Here is a 10,699-nt window from a genome sequence, read left to right on the forward strand (position 1 = left end):
TCAGAACCGAAACCGGTCATAGAATGCTTGAGGAAGGTCCTGGCCTGCCACTTCGGGCTGGACTGTTCCAATAGTGAGTAGTGTAACAAAAGGAAGGTTCCTTTCTGTGGTTTTTTACATTTAGTTGTCTTTATGTAAATGCAACTTGTAGAGTCAAACACCTGTCCAGAAACTCAAATAACCTCAGTAACACATATGCCAACAGACCATAAATTTATGTAAAAAAATGTCACATTTATTTAGAAAAAAGAGAATATTTCTTATATCAAATAATTAGACATAAACAGTTTCTTGCTATAAGATTACATACAATTAAGCAACAAATAAAAACAATTTAAAAAGCCAGTGTTGTCGATGCGTTTCGGTGCTTGAATGGATAGAACACCTTCCTCAGGACTATGATTAAAAACTTCATGGATCTAAAAAAGTATATAGGACATACATACATTATTATACAGTACATGAGGTTTTTACAGACAGAGTTTTTTAACTGAAATCACACAGGGTTATGGCTAAACGAATTCATAAATTCTTACTAGAGCATTTTCAATTTGCGGTACCAGTCTTGATCCTGGAGTGTGGTATTCTTTGGAGTATTTTAATTCCTCCGCTTGATCGTCTAGAGGATCTACATATGGAGTAACAACCATGTTTACATTTATAATCCAACTAGCATTGTGTTGTTAAATCCTAGTGCTCTTAATATATCGAATTAATGGCTTACTTTTATGGTGGTACGGAGTATCTCTTGTATTAAAGGAGACTCTTCCAGGCGCTTTGTATGTAGCAAGTTCGGTCACTTTAGAGAAGGCATATTAGTTCCTCAAAGCTCATCAGGTATTTTCTGGCCGTTACTTCTTGATAAACTTTTGAAGTCGACCTGTACACCTTTTAACTGTGTGATTTCAGTTAAAAAACTCTGTCTGTAAAAACCTCATGTACTGTATAATAATGTATGTCCTATATACTTTTTTAGATCCATGAAGTTTTTAATCATAGTTCTGAGGAAGGTGTTCTATCCATTCAAGCACCGAATCGCGTCGACAACACTGGCTTTTTAAATTGTTTTTATTTGTTGCTTAATTGTATGTAATCTTATAGCAAGAAACTGTTTATGTCTAATTATTTGATATAAGAAATATTCTCTTTTTTCTAAATAAATGTGACATTTTTTTACATAAATTTATGGTCTGTTGGCATATGTGTTACTGAGGTTATTTGAGTTTGTGGACAGGTGTTTGGCTCTACGAGTTGCATTTACATAAAGACAACTAAATGTAAAAAACCACAGAAAGGAACCTTCCTTTTGTTACACTTTTCCCAGTCCTTTCTGGGTAGATTAGGGAAGGCTCTCTCCTTTTCCGACCGACCCAATAGGGAGTAGTGTCAAGACTGATTTGCCTACGTCTGGGTTCAAACTGGACATTGTTCTTCATTCTGCCCATCAATTGCTCTTTTTGCATTCATCAGAACTTAGGCAGGTAGCCTTAACAGAAACTTGCTTCACTTTTATTGACTTACCCACTACCAGTGGGTTAAGGTTTATAACGTTTGTCTACCAACACTCCTTATATTTAGGTAGGCTAGCATTCTACCCTGCCTGGTCCAAATGATGGAATGTGCACTACTGAATATCAGGAAGAAAACCTCCTTGATAGCGTTCTTAAAGATACTCACCTACTTGGTTTCACAAAATGTTTCTTTACATTTCCTATTGGTGCCACCTATGTGTAGCTATCCAAGCCTTGGCTGTCAAAAGGCCCCATTTAGTCTAGAACAATATAAAACTACAACAGAACAACATAAAATATATTTGCATTCCCCGATCTAAGCTATGCATGTCCTATTCATTTTTGATAACAGAATGTGTTTTTTTTCCAGAAATGGAATTCAGTATCCTGGGATACATGCCAAACTGTGTATAATGTCTAAAAATATCAATAACAAATGGACAAAATGAACCATGATTTAAATGCACCAGAAAGCTGCATTAACGAACAGATATTGTGAAGATATGAAGATTGGAAGGATGACTGATCTTGGCGGTTATGGCGCTTAACAGTATATAGGCTGATTTTATCACCTACACTAGTAGTTTTATGTGTTGTTGGGTGCCTAGGCATGGGTTGTCATCCTTACCCACCAGTAATCCACAGATTTTAGTGTATATGTACAAAACCTATCACACCAACAAAAATTATTCAGCAGAAAAATTATTGCAGTATTTCAATTCACAAAAGTAATACAAGTCAGGTAGAAATTGTGATTCATTTAATCTTTGAGGCTTTCCCTAAGTCCAGCCAACACGTGTTTCGTCGATTGGGCAGGAACCCACGACTTCATCAGGGCTGATATTAGAAGCTTGCAAACTTTTTATGCCTTCTGGCTGGTTATACTTCCGACCCATTCTCACGTGGCATGGGTGATTAGTTCTTATTCGATCTTGGTCTTAATATCTTTAGGACTCTTCTAATAGGTAAATGTTTGATCTCCGTCGTGATCTGAGAATATTGTCAAGATCCAGTAGTTATAAATAGTGGTATTGTCGTTCCTCCAGTAGTATTATTGAAGGGAAGTTCGCCCCCGCTCCCAATATTTTGGAGTCCTGGGGCAGCGTTTTTCGCTCAGTATGTAGCGCGTTCTTCCGTCAATAATACTACTGGAGGAACGACAATACCACTATGGGTATTTACTTGTATTACTTTTGTGAATTGAAATACTGCAATAATTTTTCTGCTGAATAATTTTTGTTGGTGTGATAGGTTTTGTACAGATATTGTGAAGACACCATCTCTTGACAAGGACCTTTTAATAATTGAGATCTACAGCTTTTTGACATGTGTGATATTTCCTCATATTTATATGTTTTTTTATTGAATGTGTACCCAGTTATGACTCATTTTCTCCAACTGTGCTGAATGTTCCAAGCACAGCTTTCCTAAGTGAGTTCAACCATACTTTTATCCAACAGAAGGTTGTCGCTGTACAGAAAGAGCTGACCGTAATGAATGTTGAAATTATCCTTTTTTAATTTATAGAAACCTTAATACATACAATGCAATCATTGTTGCATTGGGAGTCTACACAAATAAAATGTTTTTTTGTTTTGTTTTACAAGAGAGCCTTTATGGTTGCACAAAGGATTTGGTCACCTCAATCTTTTTCTTGAGCCCGTTGCCGCTGAGGACCAGCTCTGCGTGGCGTCGTTTCAAGGTCTCTAACTTCTGACTGAGCTCCTCTGTGGCATCCACGTTGCCCTCAAAGTCCCTCAGCAGCATCTCATTCCCCAGCAGACCACACTTGTTCTGCAGCTTGACGTTACTGATCCGCAGGCTGTCCCTGGCCTGCTTCGTCTTGGTGAGCACGTCCCTCTTCTGGGCCACCACGGCTTCCGTCTCCATCAGCTGCTCCTTCTTGACCTGGTTCTCGGCCTGCACGAACTGCAGCTTCTCTTTCAGGTGGGACAGCACCTGCACGGTGCCCGTGATCTTCTTGCGCAGTTTCAGCAGCTCCTCGTTGCGTTCCTCGATCTTCTCGTTGAAGTTTTGGTTCTCAATTTTCAGCTGCTCGAAATCAATGAGGTGCAGCCCGTCAGCAAGCTCCTCCTTGGCCTTCAGGGTCGCCTCGAGGCGGTTGATCTTGTTCTTGAGTTTGATGTTCTCCAGGCGCACCTGGATCAACGCGTCTTCCTTTTGCTGCTCCTTGGCCTGGAGCTCCTCCAGCTCCTTGGCGGCCACGTGTCGCCCCTTCTTCCCGGTCATGACGGACAGGACCACGTCTTTTTTCCGCTTCTGGAATAGCCTCCACTCCTCGTTTACCTGGCCGACTTTCTCCTGGCACTGAGCACGCACCTCTTCCATTTGTCCCTGGTAAAACTCGGACTCATTTGCATACTGCTGTCGAAGCTCCCCCAGGACGGAGAGGTGGCGGATGTACCGCTGCTCCTGGTCCGTCACTGGCTTCTCCTGCTCCACCAGAGTGATCCGGCGCGCGGTTTCCTCGCTCTTTTTCCGGCGGAAGTAGTAGTACAATTTCTGTTGAAGCTGCCCATTTTGCTGCTGGATTAGCTCCCGCTCCAGCAACAGAGATTGGCAGTGTTCCAACAACTCGGCGTGCACTTCCTCTTCTGTGAGGAGCTCTTCCTCCTCTTCCTCCTCCTCCTCTGCCTCCTCCTCTGCTTCCTCCTCTCCCTCCTCCTCTGCTTCCTCCTCTGCTTCCTCTTCTCCTGCTTCCTCCTCTGCTTCCTCTTCTCCCACTCCTTCCTCTTCCTCGCGTATTGAGGCGATGGCACGTGGGGATGGCTTCTGCTCCTCGGACAAATCGCCTTCTTCTGCTTTGACCTCGGGTTCTGCCTCTTCAGGAATAGCACCATCCTTGGCTGGGGGCTCTAATATTTTACTGGATGCAGACGTCACTAGTAGCGCCTTTCCTGTTTCCGGGGTCTCTCCTGGTGTTGGGATGTCACTTGGCTCTGCTGTGCCAGGCAAAGGAGTGTCCACATCTGGTGCGCCAGTCGCCGAGGTGTCACTGGGCGCTGTTGGTGCGCCAGGCGCAAGGGTGTCACTGGGCGCTGCTGGTGGTGCGCCAGGCGCAAGGGTGTCACTGGGCGCTGCTGGTACGCCAGGCCCAAGAGGGTCACTGGGCGCTGGTGGTGCGCCAGGCGCCGGGGTGTCACTGGGCTCTGGTGTGCCAACAGGAGCTGGTGCGCCATGCGCCGGCGAGTCACTGGGCTCTGGTGTGCCAAAGGGGGCTGGTGCGCCATGCTCCGGGGTGTCACTGGGCGCTGGTGCGCCATGCTCCGGGGTGTCACCGGGCGCTGGTGCGCCAGGCGCCGGGGTGTCAGGAGTTGGGGTGTCAATGGGTGCCGGGACGTCTGGCGCTGGGGAGGGGATGGATGTTGGCGTGCCAGGAACGACTGAATGTGCGGCGTCTGCTGATGCGCCCTGCTCCGAGGCCTCGACGGGTGCTGCGTGAGGTTGAGTTGCACTCATGGCTGCATGGGCTTCACCCTCCTTCCCGGATTCTGTCACCGAGGACTCTCGGGGTGTCTCCTTGAGATCCCCTTGCTCTGCAGCGCCGTCCGATGCCATCTTACCCTTGGGATCAGCGTGCCGACGGGTGCGCTCTACCGATGTAGCTAGATGCCTTTCTCTTCGCAGGTTTGTTTATGTTTCAGCTGTTTCCAAGGCAACCGATAGTGTAGCCTTGCCGTGCGCAGTCGCGATGGAGTTGAGAGAGTTCTTACTGCCGAGACTGGCAATAGCGGCTCGCCTCGTAGCATCACCAGCGCGCGCAGCGTCCTCGCTGTGCAAATTGTGGCCTTGCTTACAGAATTTTTATTGATTTTTTAAATTTCTTTAACGGCTTGTAGAATTGAAGAATGACACTTCAATGTAGGTTGAAATTGGTTTAATCTTAAAGCAAGCAGGTACACAGCTGACAGGTAGTCAGTCAGCGTAGAACACATAGAGGAAAGTGGAACACAGTACACGCCATTCTAAAGAATGTGGAATGTGCAAAGTTAAAGGTACATTACTGTTGTGGGGGCGATAGATGACACCAGAAGAGGTTCCCGAATAAAAGTATTTTATTCAGTTAACAGGGCCCACAGGGAGCCAGGGAACAGCAGTTCGCTAACAAGGGAAGCGATAAGGGAAGATAACAGTGACAGGTGTGACGTCACATATATCATCTCCGAACATTCGGAGGTGACGTATGTCTCGCGCTACAATGGACATGGAAAACACATTTCAGCATAACCAAGTGCAATTCACAACATCTCCCTTTTTTCCCCAACAAAACGAAAAGAGGATAAAATGCAAAGCAAACTCTACCCTACAACATAATCATCAAAACGTTTGGGCATTCTAACTAATCTTCCAGATTTGCACTTGGTACACACAGAATCATAGTTGTCAGCATTAACGACCTCCGCCCTTGAGGGTGCGTTATGCCCACTGGACGGAACTGAATCTGAACTTCTCAGGTCCGTCTCATTCAAACTGTCTTCACCTCTGGAGCCATTTAGCCATCCACTGTTACTTCTAATTGTCCCCCAGACATTCCTCATTGCCTGCTGGACTTCGCACCTCGTAGGCATCTTCCCATTCCAGTATGCTTTCATCTAGACAGGATTCTTTCCCTTCCTTGCCTTTCATTATAATCTTCTCTTGTCCTTTCTTTAATTTGATGACATCATCTTTACTTCTCCAACCTTTTCCCTCTATGCACACTGACCCTCTTGATGCTTCACAAACCCTTACCGGGTCACCATACATAGATTCTCCTTTTGCACTTTGCAAGGTTTCTTCACTAGGATCCAATCTCCTTTTTCTATTTCCTTGTCTTTTGCTCTGTTTGTCATATCTGCATACTTCTTAGTTTTTTCCTGCTTACACACAATTTTCTCTCTTACTTTGAGTTCATTTTCATCTATTTCATGAGTTGTGCTACCCCCCCCCCCCCTTGTACCAATCACCGAATTTTGGGGTAAGCATATCATTGCATTTCCTGCCCCTCATCAAATAGAAAGGCGTGTTTTTAGTTGTCTCTTTGGGTGTGTTGTTGTATGTGTTTATTTTTTCTCAAATGTACTCTTTTACGTTCAGGTTTGATGCTATAGCTAATTGGATTCCTTCTTTAATGAACTTGTTCATACTTTCCACCTGTCCATTGTTTTTTGGACTATACAAAGGTGTCTTCTCTTGTTTGATTCCTGCTGTGTTCAAAAACTCTGACATTTGTGAAGACACTAGCTGGGTATCGTTATCTGATACAATAATTTTAGGCTGGCCTTCCAAAGCAAACACTTTCTTCAGAAACTTAATCACCACACTTGTAGTCACATTGTTCACAAACCTAAAGTGCACCCACTTGGAGTAGTAGTCTGTTACGACAATTCTGTTTTAACACTCATCTTGTAACAGACTGAAAGGCCCCGCAAAGTCTATTGCCACCTTTGTCCATGGGCCGTTGGGTATTTCTACCATTTGCAATTCTCCTTTTCGGACTTTCCAGTGTTTGTCTGCTTTGAGGCATTTCTCGCAATTGTCTATGTCATCCTTTACGTCGTTATCTAGTCCTGGCCAACAGTAATGCATTCTAACAATGTTCTTTGTGGCTGTGTTGCCTGGGTGTCCTTTGTGTGCGAGTGTCACAATTTTGCGTCTCAACCCCGCTGGTGGTATGAATAGATCCCTTCTTTTTAGAAATCCGCATTCAATGGTCAGTTCCTCTTCGATTTGCTGATAACTTTTTAATTCGTTTAGAAGGTTCCTGATGGGTGGCCATTTTGTTCTGACATGTTCCATCACTTTTTTCAAGAATGTGTCATTTTCTAGATTTTGTGTCCATTCCTCCTCAGTGACTGAACCATCACACATGATTGTCGCATCTACCCATGCTACTACGCACTAATTATCGTCTAGTGTGTCTTCTGATTGGTCGCACAGAGGCAACCTTGACATACAGTCAGCCCTGCAGTTCTTTCCGCCTTTTATGTGTCTTATGCTGAAGTTGTATTCCTGAAGCTTAGACAACAATCTCATTAGTCTGGAACTCGCTTTGCCATTTCCACGCCCCTCGCCGTCCATCATATAGACTAAAGGCTTGTGGTCAGTTACTATTGTGAATCTTTTGCCCCACAGATAATCTTTTAGTTTATGCACTGCCCAGACACATGCAAGGGTTTCGCGCTCAATTGTGCTGTAGTTTCGTTCCGTTTCGTTCAGTCTTCTTGATATGAACGCGATTGTATTCTTATTTTTCCCTTCTTGCTGGCAGAATATTGCTCCTAACCCGCTTGCATCCACTGTGATCACATTTTCCAGTTGTGGATCATAAGGCTTTAGTGCTGGTGCAACTGCAATGTTCTTTTTTACGTTGTTGAAAGCCTGGCTTTGTTCATGAGACCACTTGTAACTCACATTTTTCCTCAACAATTTCCTCAATGGCTCAACCATGTCAGCATATCCTTTTATGAATTTCGAATAGTATTCGCTGAGCCCCAGGAACGATTTTAGTGTCTCCTTGTCGTTGGGTTCTGGGGCATCTCTTATCGCTCTGACTAAGTCATCCTTTGGTGTGATACCTTCAGATGTCAACACATGTCCCAAGTATTCTATCTTGTTGACCATGAACTTGCATTTTTCTTTGGAGACCGTCATCCCTCTGTTTTTCAGTATGTTCAATACTTTTTTCAGGATTTCAAGATGCTCCTTCTCAGTTCTAGAGTGTACCAGGATATCGTCCTGGAATGCCTCTACCCCTAACACTTCACTGAATAGCATATCCATCAGTTTTTGGAAGACTCCAGATGATGAGGCCAAACCAAAAGGCAAACGTACATATCTGTATGCCCCAAATGGAGTTATAAAAGTGGTTAGTTTCTTGCTGTTCTCTGTCAGGACCACCTGATGATAAGCCGCCTTTAGATCTATTAATGTGAAATATTTGGCTCCTGAGACTGATTGCAGTATCTCCTGGATCTTCGGAAGAGGGTGGCAATTCAATAGGATATTTTTTATTTAGAGACCTGAGGTCAACGCACAGTCTTAAGTCTCCCGTTTTCTTCTTCTTTGAAACTACAATAGCAGACACCCATTCAGATTCATCCGTTTCCTCAATGACACCTTCTTTTATTAGTTTTTCCAATACCTGTTTTACTTCAGTCTTAATTGACAGAGGCACTGTTCTTACTTTATGCTTCATGGGTACTGCGCTTTCTTTTAATTTTCTATCGTGGATGAATCCTTTCACACATCCTATCTCATTTTTGAAAATGTCTTTGTACTTCTCCAGAACATTTCCCAATTCCTTATTTTCCTCATCCATAGCTATGTTATTTATATAATCTTCTCTCAGCATTATTGGCTCCTTGGCACCAGGTTGCAAGACTACACCTAGCTTTGCTAAGTCTCTCCATCCGATCAGAAACCTTCCTTTCACTGCCACGTAAATTTTGGTTTTGATTATTCTCCCTCTAAAGGTAACAGTATCCCAAAAATAACCTACCATGTCAATGTCTTATTCCCCAAAAGCCTTTGGGTTAATATCAGTTTCTTGTAACGTTACATCTTTCCATTTTTCCTCAAATAAAGTGTCAGATATTGTGGTAATTGGTGACCCTGAATCAGCGGTAAACTGTAATTCAACATCACCAATTTTAACCTCGCCAATAGGTCCTTTAATTTTACCATCAATCACTTCTACATACAGCACAATGTTGGCACACATTTCTTCATTGAATTCACCAATAGCATTTACTTTTACATTTCTATAAGACATTCTGGTTTTACATAAAGCAGTGTAGTGTCTGTCTTTTTACATTTAGAGCATTTTTTAGTAAGAGCTGGGAACGACTTACTGTCAGCTAGGTGCTCGTGTGAACCACATCTGAAACAATTTAAGTTTTTGCCTCCCACCTTCTTACCGCTCCAATTTTTCTCATTTCCTTTGTATTCGCCTTTTCTTTTGTCCTGCAAATAAAATACATTAGTATTACTACTAGTACTAGAGAGCTCTTTTGTGGATATCATTGACCTTTCTATTCCTTTGGCGATATCCACAACCTCTTGCAATGACGGTTTCTTACATGCCAGCAGTCTTTCTTGCACCTTTTTTGAGTAGCAATAAAACACCACTTGGTACCTAATGTAGGTTTCAGTCATATCCTCGAATTCACACTCTCTAGCTAGTACTCTCAAACATGCGATATACTCCTCAATTTTCTCTCCTGCCTCTTGCTTGCGTAGAGCAAATGTATGCCTTCCCACCATTATATGTGGTTCCTCTTCGAATCGTTTCTCAAGCCTTTTTACCGCTTCATTATATTCATCTAGAGGTATGAAAACCCCAGGTGGACTTTCGTATTCAGGCAAACTGTCGAATACATCTTGACCTGCCTTCCCTAGTAAACCAAATAAAATTGATGTTTTCCTTTCTGCATCGTATTTCTTCCCATTAATAGATATAATGTAGTTTTCAAATGCCCTTTCAAATACCATTTTCTCCATCTCATTACTGGCTTTCCTGGCTCATCAAGAAATAATGGTGGTACACAAATATTATTACTTTGTGCCATGTTCCTGTTCAGTACAATTCTCTTTCCACTATGTTATAGCACAAACTTACGTTGAGGTTGTGACCCTTTATTTCCTTTTATACACAGGTTTTTTATGTTAGTTTCACTTAATGGTTATTCCTTCCACCTTTACTTATACAGTGTTTTTTATGCTATTTTTATTGGAAATGCTTCCTTTTGTTACTCTTATTTTCCCTGTTATATTCACATCCATTTATATGCATTCAGTTAAGTTTCCTGATTTTATTCCTTACGTTTTTACTAAGTAGGAATCTGTAATCAGTTCACATTGTCATTTATGCACTGTTCGATCGTGAAAGTTTCATTTCCAGTCAAAACGCCAAAAATGGCCGCTTGTTTATCTTAATAGTGACGTTTAACATCCAGCAGCCAATCATACGCTTGTTCTTGATAGCGCACCTCCCGGCATGCCTCACGCGTACCTCTGACAGGAAACCTCAAATGCGCATATGCGGAGTCTCCTCAGCTTGATGCCAAACACGCTTCGCGCGCTGCTGGTAATTTCGACTTACTTTTCTGCCGATGCTGCTTTTTTCTCCTGTTCAGAAATCGAGATGAGGTTGGACAAGTATTACTCACTCGCACCTCGTAGATCTA

The 10,699-nt window shown here is 42.9% G+C and overlaps 1 protein-coding gene across 1 annotated transcript; it reads right to left on the reverse strand.

Moving 5' to 3' along the window:
* Positions 1-2,792: 2,792 nt before the first annotated feature.
* CFAP184 (cilia and flagella associated protein 184) lies at positions 2,793-5,150 on the reverse strand. The gene has a single exon (XM_086964125.1). The coding sequence runs from the start codon at positions 5,088-5,090 to the stop codon at positions 3,126-3,128; it is 1,965 nt and encodes a 654-aa protein (XP_086820251.1). The 5' UTR covers positions 5,091-5,150; the 3' UTR covers positions 2,793-3,125.
* Positions 5,151-10,699: the final 5,549 nt, after the last annotated feature.

Source organism: Lissotriton vulgaris, chromosome 3_2, assembly GCF_964263255.1.
Source record: "Lissotriton vulgaris chromosome 3_2, aLisVul1.2, whole genome shotgun sequence".
NCBI lineage: Eukaryota > Metazoa > Chordata > Amphibia > Caudata > Salamandridae > Lissotriton > Lissotriton vulgaris.

Excerpts from the sequence above, each read along its gene's own strand:
- CFAP184 (XM_086964125.1), bottom strand. The coding sequence starts at position 5,090 with ATGGCATCGGACGGCGCTGCAGAGCAAGGGGATCTCAAGGAGACACCC.